Here is a 15,411-nt window from a genome sequence, read left to right on the forward strand (position 1 = left end):
GGCACCTGCACTCGTTTTTAGCTTGACTCTGCCAGAATTTTAAAACCGTTCTTTCGCGCACTCTGCGCTTGCATTTACTTACTTGGAACCTCTACTGCACTCTTGGAAGTGCTATCTCCCCCATTACAGTCGATTAGGCACTGCTTGGGGTTGACCACTTCGGACGCCATCTTGAGTGAGGCAAAGAGCTGGCGAGCAGTCTAGTGCTCGGCCCCTCCTGCCCCACCGGCATAAAACCCGGAGAAAGCTGCACATTCAACGACTAACAGCTGAGTGTGAAGGTCTTGAGGCGGAAGCCGGGACCCTGTGATAGCGTGTGTTGTGTTGAAACAGAGATTTATTTTCCTTGTATTTTAATTTGCACTTTCACTGGCACCTGCACTCGTTTTTAGCTTGACTCTGCCAGAATTTTAACACCGTTCTTTCGCGCACTCTGCACTTGCATTTACTTACTTGGAACCTCTACTGCACTCCTGGAAGCGCTATCTCCCCCATTGCAGTCGATTAGGTACTGCTTGGGGTTGACCACTTCGGGCGCCATCTTGAGTGAGGCGAGGAGCTGGCGAGCGGTCTAATGCTCGGCCCTCCCGCCCCACCGGCATAAAACCCGGAGAAAGCTGCACATTCAACGACTAATAGCTGAGTGTGAAGGTCTTGAGGCCGAAGCCGGGACCCTGTGATAGCGTGTGTTGGGTTGAGACAGAGATTTATTTTCTTTGTATTTTAATTTGCACTTTCACTGGCACCTGCACTCGTTTTTAGCTTGACTCTGCCAGAATCTTAAAACCGTTCTTTCGCGCACTCTGCGCTTGCATTTACTTACTTGGAACCTCTACTGCACTCCTGGAAGCGCTATCTTCCCCATTGCAGTCGATTAGGCACTGCTTGGGATTGACCACTTCGGGCTCCATCTTGAGTGAGGCGAGGAGCTGGCGAGCGGTCTAGTGCTCGGCCCCTCCCGCCCCACCGGCATAAATGGTTCCTTGGCATCGGAAGCGCAGCGGGCGCGCCGGTGGCGCGCCGAAGTGAGCCCGTCTACGCCCCTCCGCGCCAGCTCCGTGCCTAGGGCCAGTTCAGTTATGCTGCCGGTTTCTATTCCGCAAACAGGCAAGTCTGGTCTAGATCCCAGCTCTTGGACATGAGCGAGGAAATCTGCATTTCATTAGCTCGGTGTAATCTCGCATTGTCTAGCCCCCTCCATTTTAAATGTAACAGCTGCCCCTTTGTTTTCCCCCTTATAAAAAATGCTCCCATTTGTCAGCAAAAGCCCATTCCACTCCTATACGAACCTATTCGGCGGGCCTATTGAATTGTCGCTCTTTGCCATGCCACTCTAGTGACATATGGCTGCTGCTCTCATCAATGTCCTGGGATTTACTTTTTATTACAGAGACTTGGATTAAGGACTCCTCCAACCCAGATATTTCTCTTGCCTTGCCTCCGGGATACCGCCTCACAGGAATAAGCCGTGAAGGCACCAAGTCCGGAGGCGGAATTGCGGTTATCTTACAGACTCATTTAACGATCACGTCCAGAAAAATCCCGAATATAGGGCCCATAGAGGCACTATACTTTTCCATCTCTGATGCCCATACGGCCATCTTTTCGGGTGCCCTGGTATATAGCCCCCCTAATACCCCTCAGCCCGCCATTACTGCACTGCAAGCGGCTATTGCAGATTTGTCTCTCAAACACCCTCACCTCACGGTACTAGGAGACTTCAACCACCATGTGGACGTAAGTGACTGTACTCATGCTAATCATCTTCTAGATTCCATGCAAAGTTTGAATCTGACTCAAGGGGTTAGTGGTAGTAGAGGGAATTTGCCATTAGAGAACAAGGCAGAAAATGGCATAGGGTCTCATGCATCGCCCTGAAGCATATGAGTAGTTCAGATTCATTCTCTGACGATCTCAATGCAGCTGTCTCCACATTCAATAAAGATCTTTCGGCTGCCATTGAGCAAGTCGCGCCCTTGCAGAACCTCACCTCCCGAAGATCCAAACCTTCGGCTCCCTGGTTCACTCAAGAACTAAGGGAAAATAGAAGCAGATGCAAAAAACTGGAGCGCTCATGGCGCCAAACTTATGATCCGGTAGCCAAATCCCTCTATAGATTGGCCCTCAAAGAGTTTCATGAACTCAAACGCAACACCATGAGTCAGCACTTTGCAGATAAAATCATTAGTGCGAAAAACTCCACTAAGACCAAGAGTTCGCTAATCCTACTGCCTTGTCCTGCCCCGTCACTCCCAGCCAATTGCTTAGTGAAGGCCTATCTGATTTCTTTTTTGAAAAAATCGCGAATATTACGGCAACAATTCTTCAGAACCGCACAGTAGTAACTTCAGATCTTGACACCACCTGTGCCGAAGTATTTACTTCTTTTAAACCGCTGACCAAAGAGTATGCCCTGACTATTTCTAAAATGCAAATCAGGTTCGCCGCTTGACCCAGCCCCGGCACAGATTCTGAACGATATTGCCCCGTTAGTGATTAATCCCCTGCTAGAAATCTGGAACTCCTCCCTGCAATCGGGCGTTGTCCCCTCCTTATGGAAACACGCGATGCTGCTTCCAATTTAAAAAAAAACTGGTGTTGATCCAATGTGTTTTAGCAACTACCGGCCGATTTCACTCCTTCCCAAGCCAGCTAAAGTGTTGGAGAAGGCGGTACAAGAACAACTGTCCGAATATCTAGAATCGAACATGTTGCTTCATGACACCCAGTCAGGATTCAGGCCGGACTTCAGTACTGAATCAGCTCTACTAGAAGTGTCCGAGTCAATTCGTGAGTGCGTGGATAGGGGAGAGGAGGCCATGCTGGTCCTCCTCGACCTATCCGCAGCATTCGACACCATCTCCCATGAAATTCTGCTTACACGTCTCCAGGAGGTGGGAGTTGATGGGACCCCGCTGGCCTGGGTCAAATCATTTCTGACGGATCGTTATCAGCAAGTGATGCTAGGATCTTTTTTTTCCACCAAGAAACCAGTGACATGGGGTGTTCCGCAGGGATCTGCTCTCAGCCCACTTTTGTTCAACGTGTACCTGATGCCTTTGGCGAAAGTGGTGGAATCATGGGGCGTCAGAGTGATCTTTTATGCTGACGATACTCAGCTTGTGTTTTCTTTTAAAGACCACTCTGAAAGTTCTCTGTCAAATTTTCGCCACTGCCTGGTGAATATCGCCTCTTGGATGTCCTCAAATAATTTAAAATTGAACACGGATAAGACGGAAGTCTTATTTTTTAATCAGAAATCTCCTATTTCCGCTAACCTCTGGTGGCCGGCTGAACTCAATCCTCCCCCAGCACCTGTCCAAGTGCCCGAAATTTGGGCTTCCAATTTGATACAGCCCTCTCCTGCAAAACTCAAATCAATTAAGTTCCGGCGTCCTGTTTCGGAAAGCTTCGAATGATCAAAAAAATCATCAGTTTCCTACCATTTGATTCTCGGAGGACAGTAGTCCATGCCCTAATAACGTCCCATTTGGACTACGCAAATAGTCTGTACGTTGGAGCCCCGGCGTACCTCATTAATCGTTTGCGGACAGTGCAGAATTCAGCGGCCAGGCTGATTTGCAACATCCCATACCGCCACTCCATTTCAATTCACTTGGCCAAACTGCATTGGCTCCTGGTGAGACTACGCATTCAGTTCAAAGCCCTGACCCTTGCCTTTAGGGCTCTTAATGGACGAGGCCCTGCTTACTTGAGGCACAGACTGAAGATCTCACAAGCAACGCGAAATCTCAGATCTAACCACCTTCGCTTAATGCTTTGCCCCCGATTTCGTCTTGCACGTACGGGAGGTGGGGCCTTTGCAGTGGCCACCTCAAGACTCTGGAATCTACTACCATCGGAACTTAGATTTCTGACATAAGAGCCTCTGTTTCGTAGGAAACTTAAGACCTGGCTCTTCTCTCTGATCTAGCCCATTCTCTATCTCCCTGGACGTCACTGAACTTCTCTGGCTGTTGTATGTCTTCAGCGCCGGGACACCCCCGTCGGGGGTAGCTGCGCGCTTTACAAGCTTCTAAAATAAATAAATAAATTATTCCCGCCCGAGTCGGATGTCGCCACGATAGTGGTTATTCCGAAGACGCAGCCGCCCTCCCTGAACTGTGGGGACTACCGTCCGATCTCACTGATCATTACGGAGGTCAAGATCTTCGCCACCGTCTTGGCTCAGAGGCTCCGACCCCTCCTGCAGGACCTTGTTCACCCCGACCAATGTGGGTTCATGCCTGCCAGGGGTACTCGCCACTGAATTTGTCGGCTCCACCTGGCTCTGGCCCACCGAGAGCACTTAACCCCGTACTAACCATTGCTCTTCTTAGACTTCGAGAAGGCGTTTGATATGGTGAATTGAGATTACCTGCAAGATGTGCTGGCAGAATGGATTTCAGGCCCTCGTTCCGCCATCTTATCAGAGTGCTATACACTAATCCCAGAGCCCGAGTACTCATTAATGGGGAGCTTTCTGAGGCATTCCCGATCCAACAGGGTACGTGTCAGGGGTGTCCGCTCTCGCCCCTCTTATTTGCGCTGACTATGGAACCCCTGGCGGCCCTCATACGACAAGACCCGCTTATTCGCGGATGGGCCTGGGATTCGAGCCAGGTGGATAATATAGCCATATATGCTGACGATGTTCTGCTCTATTTAGCAGGTGCCTTGCCGCTTTTGAGCGGGTCTCCGGACTCCGCCTCAACCCGGCGAAGTCAACGTTGGTACCCCTACATCCCTCCAGAGACTGCCATGACAGGCAGTCGGATATCCCCCTTAGGAGACACTCGGTCAAATACCTTGGTGTTTGGATAGCTCTTCTGCCAGAACCCGAATGGGCGTTGAATGTTACGCCTCTGGTCATCCGGTTGAGGGCGGATCTCAAGAGGTGGCAGACCCTCCCCTTAACCCCTGGGTAGGAGTGCACTCTTCAAAATGATGGTCCTCCCCTGTTTTCTTTCCATACTGCAAAACACTACTATCCATCTCCCAGGTAGTTGGGTCCGCGAGCTGGACGGTGTCCTCACCCGGTTTCTCTGGGGAGGGGCGAGATCATGCTTATCTCTGGCGCATTGTCGAATTCCCCCCTTTGATGGCAGTATGGGGGTGACCAATCTTCATCTCTACTACCTGGCCACGAAGCTCATTGTCATCCACGATTGGTATGCGGGCGGCTGGTCTTACCCGACATACCGCGTGGAACTCAGCATGTCGGACTTCCTGCGGATCCAGGTGTTTTTATATGGTAGCCCAGTGCCATAGGCCCTGCCCTCGGTCACTAGGAAGGTGTTTCTGGCCTGGCGTGCGGCTGTTCGCCACATGCGGTAGGACCGGAAACTTACTCGGCAGACGCCACTTTGGCACGGATCCTGGATGCAGGAGGTCTGGTCTCTGCAGGCGTTTCGCCGGTCGGACCTCATCGGAATATCAGTGCTCGGAGATGTCTGGGTGGGAGACCACGTTCGCTCCTTCGCGGACTTGCAACAGCGCCATGCCCTTCCACACTCCCAACACTATAAATACCTAGAACTCAGACATGCCCTCCACCCACACGTCTCGTCACCTGTCTACCTTCCAGAGTTCAGCCCGCTGGAAGCTCAGGTGATGATGGGAGATCTGGGGAGGGGGTAGGGGGCGAGTGTCCCGTATTTATCGGACCCTGGTGAACAATGGTCCCGCTTCCCTAGATCGGCTCTGGGCTCACTGGGAGGGCTGGCTTGGCCCCCAAGAGGAGGCAGACTGGAGAGATGCTCTTATGGCTCCTAAGACCCTGACCACATCCTCCAAGCTGCGTCTAGTCCAACTTTTTTACCTGCATGCGGCTTATCTCACCCCGACTCGTCTATTCCAGGCCCGGTTGAAACCCGCCCCAGTCCACCACATGGTATGGAGCTGTCCAGCTTTGGAGACGTTTTTTGGGGGGAGGGGGAGGGGTGTGGAGCGGGAGCTCACGCAGGCCGTGGAATGGGAAGTTCCACATGACCCGCTACGTTTGCTGTTGGGGGTGTTTAATGGCTTGGATGACTCTAGGGCGGACAAACGCCTGTTGGGGACAGCTTTGGCGGTGGCCAAGAGAGATATATCAGTGTACTGGTCCCAGACGAAGGCACCTACTGTAAAAGGTTGGAGGAGAGGAGTGGACTGGTGTGGGACCCAGGAGGAGGCCTTATTCGAAGCCCGGGTGTGCCCCGCCTTATTCAGTAAAGTATGGGGGAAATGGTTCAATATGCTTACACCCTGATGATCTGGCTGTCTTATCGTTTACTATATATGCAATTATGCTCACGGTATGGACTGCCGTGATATAACTCGATGGATCGCCCTTTTCTATGTCGATTGTCTGCATTGTCATGCTTTTCTGATGATTATTGAACTGCAACCAATGAATATGTCTGTTGTTATAAAAAGTTTAATAAAAATTGATTATAAAAAAAAATAAAATGAAATAGAATGCAGAAGGAAACAAGATAAACGCATGCACGCACGTGCGTGCCCCTGCTCACGCCCGACACAATACTCCATCACTGCACAAAGTAATACAACAGATCGCCTACAGGTCAAGCTCTGCTTAGGCTCGACCTAAAAAAGAGCTCCTGAAAAGTGAGCACTCTTGGAAAAATAGAAGGAGTCAATCAGAGAGGTGGTAAACAGGCTATGCTCCACTGGAAGGAAAAAGACATGGTCGACTGGCTAAAACAAATAAAGCCAGTGAACAGAAAGCAAGCAAATGTGAATTAAAAAACAAAAAGCCAATAGTAAGCAATGGACGGAGTGCATCCCTAGGTAGCATGTCTTCAGTATGTCTTTGAAACCACTAAGCTGTGTTGTCTGTTAGGCTTTGACCTAAAAATACTTTTTCTATAGAGGAGGGAAACACTAAGGGGATGTCCTCTCTAAAGTCACCATACGGGCAATGAGGACTTCCACCATATCTTTCTAGGTTGTACAGTATGTCATTTATCACTCAGGAGTTAAGTTTATTTATTTGCATAGTTAATTAAAACCATTGCAACACAAATTAAAAAAAACTCTTTAAACATCAATTATAAAAACCCGTAACATTTTTCCATAAACAGAGAAACTCAGCAAAGCAGAATAAAACATATAGTTGAGAGTGCCGGTCTCTCTGTATTAAGCTCTCATCCTGTTCAGCCATATGCCATGTCTGCCCCATGTGCTCTACCTTGATCTCTCTCTTGCTGAATGGTATCGCACTGGTGTTAGGCAGTCATGTTCCATAAGGTGCCATTTGGTCCTATTGCCCATCTGCTTCTCGGCCTGAGTCTTTAATGATTTCCGCCAGTTGTGGCATTCTCTGTTCGGCCACTCTCAAGAATTTCACAAATCTGCAGTTCAGTTGCGTGTTCAATGAATTCAGGCAGTGCTTGCCTTCTGGTGCCAATCCCTCTTCGCTTAAATTGATCTTTGAGAAGCAGTTGGCATGCCTGTTACAGTTCTTCGCATAGACAAATTACGCGGAGGATGTCGCCCTTGTTGGCATTGCATAGGGTGCAGGTCTCGTTGCCGTCATTCCTCAGCCATGGTGGTAAGTGCCCTGTGCATGGCAAAATCCCTAATCTGTACTTTAAAAAGTTCATTTATCATTCAGGAGATTTGTAATAAAATAAACTTTAGATCTGTCCAAAAGAAATCTGCAATCTTTTTTGCTACAAATCTTCAACTTACCTCCTGTGTAATTATTTATTTGTTTGCCCCTCCCCCTTTAGTAATCTGAATCAATAAGCCAAATAGCCACCATTTGAAAAATGTCAGAAAATATATGTATTCATAAAGGGAGACATTTAAATAGTTTCTAGTTTCATGGACAACAAAGTATTTAAAATGTTGCTTGTGGAAAAAAACTAAGACTCATACTCAAGGGTGATCTTGAAAACCTTACTTGCAGTTTCATTTAATTCGATCATCTTTTTTCTTGAGTCGCTTAACTCAAATTTTATGTCTGACAGCTCTTTTTCCTTTTCCAGATTCTGCTTTACCCAATGTGATACCTAAAAACAAAAACATTTTAAATATACCTGTAAGAACACAAATACCCCCATTTCCAATTTTGTGGAATTGCAATTACGCATGTTGTCATACAGTAAAATTGGCACAATTACATGCATGAGTACAAGTTTTATTGAAATTGTAAAACAACAGGCACTAACATTTCCATTGATAAGGGACAGTTTTACCACATACAACTGTAAAGCATATTGTAAAATCAGAAACTCGTATAATGAGTAAAGGAGGAAACAGCCAAACAAACAAACAGTGAATTAACCCAGAAGAAAACAAGTTACTTACCTGTAACTTTAGTTCTCCAGTATTGGAATCTTTCATAGATTCACATGCCTGAATCATTCCCCGTCGTCGAGACAGGAGTCTCCGGTATATAGAAAAGCAGTGCTTAGTAGTGTAGCAAACTGAAAAGAGGCCTAGGCCCATTTCCCTTTTGCAACCCATAGCCCTTGTTAAGTAAAAAAAGGCCCAAACTTTTCCCTGAACCAATCAGAGCTCCTCACCCTCTAGAACACTCCTGAAAGAACCTTCTGTCCCTCAGATTTTTCGCACACTTGTGCATATAATACACTTGTTGTGCTAAATCCGAGGTGAGCCTCTCAGGGGAGGAGGGTGGGTGCATGTGAATCTATGAAAGATTCCAATACTGGAGAACTAAAGTTACAGGTAAGTAACTTGTTTTCTTACTCCAGTATTGGAACTTTCATAGATTCACATGCCTGAATGAGAATAGCGAGCAGTGAAAAAACAAAGTACATTTTCCTGATACATTACATAATCATGCAATACCATTAGAAAATGAAGCATAATCTCATATACAAATATACATACTTATATAAAATGTGACTTTGTAAACAAAAGAACTTATGGATGGAGGGATGCAAGAAAGGATCACCGTTAGTGGATGATATTCCGCAGTACTGCCTCTCCCACCCCATCAGATTCTGCGGCTGCCTCCAAGCAGTAGTGCCTGGTGAAGCTGTGCGTAGATGCCCAGGTTGCTGCTCTGAAGATATCCTGGATTGGCACTCCTCCAAATAATGCAGTGGATGTGGCCACTGCCCTCGTGGAATGGGTCACGGACTCGTGCACTCAAAAGCTTTCCAGCAGCTTGATGACAGTAGACAATTGCACTGGAAATCCATCTGGCAATTCCCCTCTATGACAGCGGGAAACCTTTTCTGGGTGCGCTGAAGGCGACGAATAACTGGGAAGACCTGCGAAACGCCTTAGTTTCCTTCAAGTAAAGTTTCATACATCTCTGAACGTCCAGAGTGTGTAATACTCTTTCTGCCGCTGTTGATGGATGCGGAAAGAAAAGCTTCAGCACCAATGGTTTGTTCAAATGAAAATCAGTTGGCACCTTTGGAATGAACTTCGGGTTTGTCCTGAGAATCATTTTATCCTCTTGAAATTGCAAGAAAAGCTCCTGAATCATGAGCGCCTGTAGTTCACCTACTCTTCTCGCTGAAGTCCATGCAATGAGAAGAGCCACTTTCCAGGACAAGAACTTCAGGTCTGCCCTGTGTATCGGTTCAAATGGTGGCTTCATCAATTTAGAGAGAACAATATTCAGATTCCATAAAGGTGGTGGAGGCTTTACTGGTGGAAAGACTCTGAATATTCCTTTCATGAATTGTTTGATAATCCTTGAGGACCATAAAGATGGGCCTGACGATGACCTCCTGTAGCGGGATAACACAGCCAAATGCACCTTGATGGAGGCTTGTGCTAATCCTGACTCTGCTAACAGCAGAATGTACGGTATAATCTGATGAGGTGCAGCAGTAAGAGGGTGAACATCATGTCTCTTACACCACAGACAGAACCTCTTCCATTTCATCCTGCAGGTTCTGTTGGTACTCCCCGCTCTGGCCTTGGACAGGATTTCCTTACATTCCTGTGAGATGTTCAGATGGCTAAACTCACAGTGTTCAGGAGAAAGACTGCTAATTGCAAGGATTTCGGGTCCAGATGGCGCACCTGCCCCTTGGACATTGTCAGAAGCGATGGAATCATGCGCAACCGAATTGGACGGTCCTCCGACAGTAGTAGCAGTTCCGTGAACCAGTGTTGTCTGGGCCACCACGGGGCTACTAGGATCAGCCTGCACAGCTCTTTCTTGATCTTCACCAGTACGCGGGGGAGAAGAGGAATTGGAGGAAAACCGTAGGCAAAGATGCCGGACCATGCCATGGAAAACGCATTCCCCCAAGATCCCCTCTGGGGAATCCAGCTTGCGAAGTACTGGCATTTTCTGTTTTCCCTTGTAGCGAAGAGGTCCACCAACGGTGTTCCCCATCTCCGAAAGACGCTGTCCAGGATTTCCTGGTTTAGCTCCCATTCGTGGCAGGACGATTTTAGCCTGCTGAGAGTATCCGCTTTGACGTTTTGATCCCCCGGGAGGTGTTCCGCTGTCAATGATATTTCCTGCTGAATAGCCCATTCCCATATCTCCTAGGCTTCCTGAGACAAGGAGAGAGATCTTGTTCCCCCTTGCTTGTTTACATAATGCATCGCCGTGGTGTTGTCTGTTCTTACCAACACCGGCCCACCTTTTATCCTTGGCAGAAAAGCCAGTAATGCCAAGCGGATCGCCCTGAGCTCCAGCAGATCTATATGTAATTGCTGCTCCTCTGCTTTCCAACGGCCGCTGACTTGAAGGTCCTGAAGGAAAGCTCCCCCATCCTTCTAATGATGCATCCGTCGTTACCACTAGCGGAGCTGCTCTTGCTAGAAACGTCAGTCCTTGAGACACATTTGCCTTTTGCGTCCACCACTCTGCTGCCTGCAGCATCACTGGTGTCACCTTTATCGTATCGTCGAAGGATCCCTCCGCCTGACGCCATTGGAGATCATTCTGTTCCTGCCATGGTCTCATCCTGAGCCTGCAGCAAGGTACCAGTGGAATACAAGAGGACATTGTTCCCAGCAAGGATTTGTACTTGCGGACTGAAAGAGACTTTCTTTTTCTCAAGTCTTGGAAGAGGGACACAATCCTCAGTTGTCTTTCCTCGGAAGGAAACGCTTTGTTGCATTCCGTGTCCAATATTGACCCCAGAAATGTGATCACTCTTGCTGGGTGGAGGTTCGACTTTTCCTCGTTTAAAGTCAATCCTAAATCGGCGAATAAGTCTATGCAAACTTGCGTTGGCGCTCTAGCTTGTGTCTTTGATGTTGCTTTGACTAACCAGTCGTCGAGGTAAGGAAATATTTCATGTCTTTGCTTCCTCAACACAGCCTCCACTGGAGCCAAGCATTTCGTGAAAACCCTTGGCGCTGACTTCAAGCCAAATGGTAGTACCCTGAATTGGTAATGTTTTCCGGCTACCCAGAACCGAAGGTACTGCCTGTGTGCAGGATGTATCGGCACGTGGAAATACGCGTCTTGTAGGTCCAATGTGGTCATATGATCCCCTGGGTTTAACAACGGAAGGATGTCCTGTAGACATACCATCCTGAAAGATTGTTTCTTGAGATAGGTGTTTAAGGATCTGAGATCCAGGATGGGGTGCCACTGGAGCTTGTTTTTCTTGATAAGAAAAAACTGGGAGTAAAACCCCTTGTTTTCCTGGGATTTCGGTACCGGTTCTATTGCTCCCTTTCGGAGCATTGTCCGAATCTCCTGACGGAGTTGATGCAGATGATTGGCTCTTTTGTGCATCGGGGGTGTCTGAATAAATTCTAGGGTGTGACCGAATTGAACTATTTTGAGGACCCATTGGTCCGTTGTTATTTTCCGCCAATTGTGAAGATAGTGAGCAATCTTTCCACCCAGGGGAGCATCTGACAGAGCCGGAAGATGGAGGTTGTCATTGCCTATGGGTGTTGTCCTTTCCTCGGCCGCCACGTCCTCTAGGAGCTGATTTTGTGTATCCTCCTGACTGATGCTGGTTATATTGCTGACGGTACGACTGTGATGAGGACTGATAAGAAGACGAATATCTCCCCTGTTGGTATCCTCCTCTATACGAGGATTGTCCTCTACCCCTGGAGCCACGAAAAGGGGTTTTCCTGTACTGCAGAGTTCCCAGAGACTTTGCCGTATCAGTATACTTCTTGATACTTTCCAGCGTGTCATCTACATGTTTTCCAAATAATTCTTCTCCATTGAAAGGGAGGTCTAAGATTTTGTTCTGCACCTCCGGCCTAAATGCTGTTGCTCGCAGCCAACCTTGCCTGCGCAGGACCGCCGCTCCTCCCAAGGATCTAAATGCTGTGGTCGCTATATCCATAGCGCAGTCTATGACTTCAGCCGAAGTCCTCTCTCCTTCCATGAGAATTTTCTTCGCCTCCTGCTTCTTTGGATCTGGCACCAGGTTAACATATGGAGACAGGTCGCACCACATCTGCCTGTCATACCTCCCCAATATAGCCAGGGCATTAGCGGCTCCTACCAGCAGAGCAGACATTAAAGAAAAACGCTTCCCTGCGTTATCCAACCTTCTGCCCTCTTTGTCTGGAGGTGTTGCAATCGGAGCAGATGGGTTCCTGGATTTCTGTTGTGCCGCCTGCGTGATAACAGAATCCGGTTTGGGATGACCCACAAGAAAGATGGAGCATCAACCGGTGCTTTATACATTTTATCCAGTCTGGCCAGAACAGGTGTTACCGTCGCTGGCGTCTCCATGACCTTCAATCCTTCCTTCCAGATATGAGACACTATAGGCAAAGATCGTACAGATCTCCGATACGAGTCTTTAAAGTCATATAGAAAACATTCCGTTTTCTCTTATGTCATGGTCAGTGCAAACCTCTTAGTGGCTCTCTCCATCAAATTATGAAACCCACCAATGTCCTCCGGTGGACAGTCCACTGGTCTCTGCGGAGGAGTTGCAGGTGATGGGGTGATATAGTCATGCCATTCTGCACTTGTGTCCGCAATTTCACCATCTTCCTGATCCTCATCCGAGGTATCGTTTTGTGTTGTCGGTGGTGGGGACCTAACAGTAGGTTCCGGCACAATCTCCCTCCTACGAATCAGAGTCCCTGGAACCGAGCGTGGACGTGGAGTAGCCTCTACAGCCTGTTGAACGACTGAAGTCGCTGAGTATCTTCTTCTATAATCCTCCAACATTCCTTGGAGATCCTTCAACAAAGAGGATGGCACACTGGTCATCTCTTCTCGTTGCTGTTGTCGATATCGGTGTTGTTCCTGGGGTTGTTCTTGATAACCCCCATATTCTTCCTCCGAATCGTCTTCCTGGTACTTGACCTGTAATTGCGAAGGGCTACTGGTAATACCATACTCCGAATCTTCCTCCGAATCTTCCTTTTCCAGCAAGTGAGACGGTAGCAATGGGGAGACCTTGCTTAGAGATGTAACCTCCGATGTAATAGGTTTTTTCCAAGGCACCAACCTTTTTTCTGGTGTTTTTTCCCTCGTCGATGAGCCCGTCGACGAGATTCCCATCGCCGTCGTCGACCAAATCATCGTCGTCGACGCTACCATCGACGTTGTAGTGACCGTCGACGCTGTCTTCGTCGACGTCCTCGTCGACGCTGCCGTCGACACTGCCGTCGTCGACACAGTCCTCGTCGACGCTGCCGTCGTCGACGCTGTCGGCGTCGACGCTACCGTCGCCGCCGCCGCCGTCTACACGGTTGTCGACACCCTCGATATAGTCGTCGACGGTGAAATCGTCAACACTGTTTTCTCACCAGCCTTATCCTTTTTTGTCAACAACTGAGGTGTTTTCGTCGTCGTCGATGGTCCTTTTCTAGTCGACGGTTCCGCCGACGGAGTTGATTTCTCCTCAGAAGGCGCAGAAGAAGATCGTTTGATGGTAATCTTGATCTTCTGAGGTGACTGTGGTGGATCTGAGGTGGCTTTTGCTCCTTTAACCTCACCAGCAGATCCCTTCTTCCCCTTAGATGAGACTGAAGGGGATTTTGAGGGACTGCGCCCTGAAGACCCTGGAGTGGTCTTTTTTGGGGCCTTCGCAGGTCTTTTCCCTGAGGAATGTGCCTGAGGAGATCTACTTCTCTTCTGAGATCTCTTAGACGCCACAGATTCCTCCTCACTCTCACTTGAGAGGATTTCCTTCCTGGCTTTGACTTTCTGAAACCAGATCAGTAGCCTACCCCCACGATCTCTCAATGTCTTATTTGAAAAAGTACGACATACCTTACAATCTGCTGCCTTATGGTCTGGATAGAGACAGTAGATGCAGTCCTTGTGAGGGTCATCTGTAAACAACCTCTTCTTGGAGCAGGTTGAACAAGCTCTAAATAATCCTTTTTTCTCTTTCTCAGACATGGTTGATGCAGAAACCTAAAAATCCAAGTCAAAATACAGTAGAAGTAAAGAGTTTGAGCAGAGCTCAAAGGAGACTCCCTAGCACAACGTGCGGTAGAAAAATCTGAGGGGCAGAAGGTTCTCTCAGGAGTGTTCTAGAGGGTGAGGAGCTCTGATTGGTTCAAGGAAACGTTTGGGCCTTTTTTTTTACATAACAAGCGCTATGGGTTGCAAAAGGGAAATGGGCCTAGGCCTCTTTTCAATTTGCTACACTACTAAGCACTGCTTTTTTATATACCGGAGACTCCCGTCTCGATGACGGGGAATGATTCAGGCATGTGAATAAATCCCCATCCACCATAAACAGGTGATAAAAGAAAATTTTACTTACCTTCGGTGAGGCTCTTCCTGGAGGACACTCTGGGTCATATTAGCAAGGGCGGTATTGCCGCTTTAGCGGCACTTTTTACCTCTAAAGAGGCAATATTTCTATCGCCCTATTAGCAAGCTGTCAATAACAGCTGTTAGCGACAGCTTTATGGTGAAAGCGACCGTTTTGGTGCTGCTTTGCATGTCAGCGATATTTATCGCTATTGACATGGAAAGTGGGCGTTTCTCCAAACAACTCCTTGGCAAATACTCGCCAACACAGCTTCGGGATATTAGCAAGGCTGCACAAGACCTGCGATGCGAGCTTGAAAGCCACGCTAAGCCCCCTTCATCCCAGGTTTCTAACACCTGCTAAAAATACAATGTAGCCATCTTTAACTTGGTCGATTGCAGGGCTGAGTCCAAGCATGTAAAATCTTTACACAGGTTATCAAATTTACAGAACTACTTTTGTCAAATAACAATTGTTGGACAAGGGCACACTTTCACACATGAGCTTCGATATGTATTATTTATTAATAATCTTGTTAAAATATCAGTACATTTGGTAAATTTGGTAACCTGTGTAAAGATTTTCCTCACACCCATAGGCTGGTCGCTGTAAGGATTCTCCAGCCCCCAAAGATTTTGAAAAGGAAATTTGTTGTTTTGCATTTGTTACCTATTCCTTTTCCAGTAAAAGGGTATCTCCTCTATACTTAGTTAGGCTTGGATGACAAAGCCTGTAGCTCACTGACTCTCCATGCAGATGT

The 15,411-nt window shown here is 47.8% G+C and overlaps 1 protein-coding gene across 1 annotated transcript in view; it reads right to left on the reverse strand.

Annotated features, from left to right (window-relative positions):
* Nucleotides 1-15,411, reverse strand: part of SYCP1 (synaptonemal complex protein 1) — a 5,090,281-nt gene that overhangs the window by 3,936,929 nt on the left and 1,137,941 nt on the right. The window contains exon 10 of the mRNA XM_086919665.1: nucleotides 7,910-8,018. Within this exon, the coding sequence (XP_086775791.1) occupies nucleotides 7,910-8,018 (109 nt within the window). The remainder of the gene's footprint in view (nucleotides 1-7,909; nucleotides 8,019-15,411) is intronic.

The sequence above is a fragment of the Lissotriton vulgaris genome, chromosome 5 (genome assembly GCF_964263255.1).
Source record: "Lissotriton vulgaris chromosome 5, aLisVul1.2, whole genome shotgun sequence".
NCBI lineage: Eukaryota > Metazoa > Chordata > Amphibia > Caudata > Salamandridae > Lissotriton > Lissotriton vulgaris.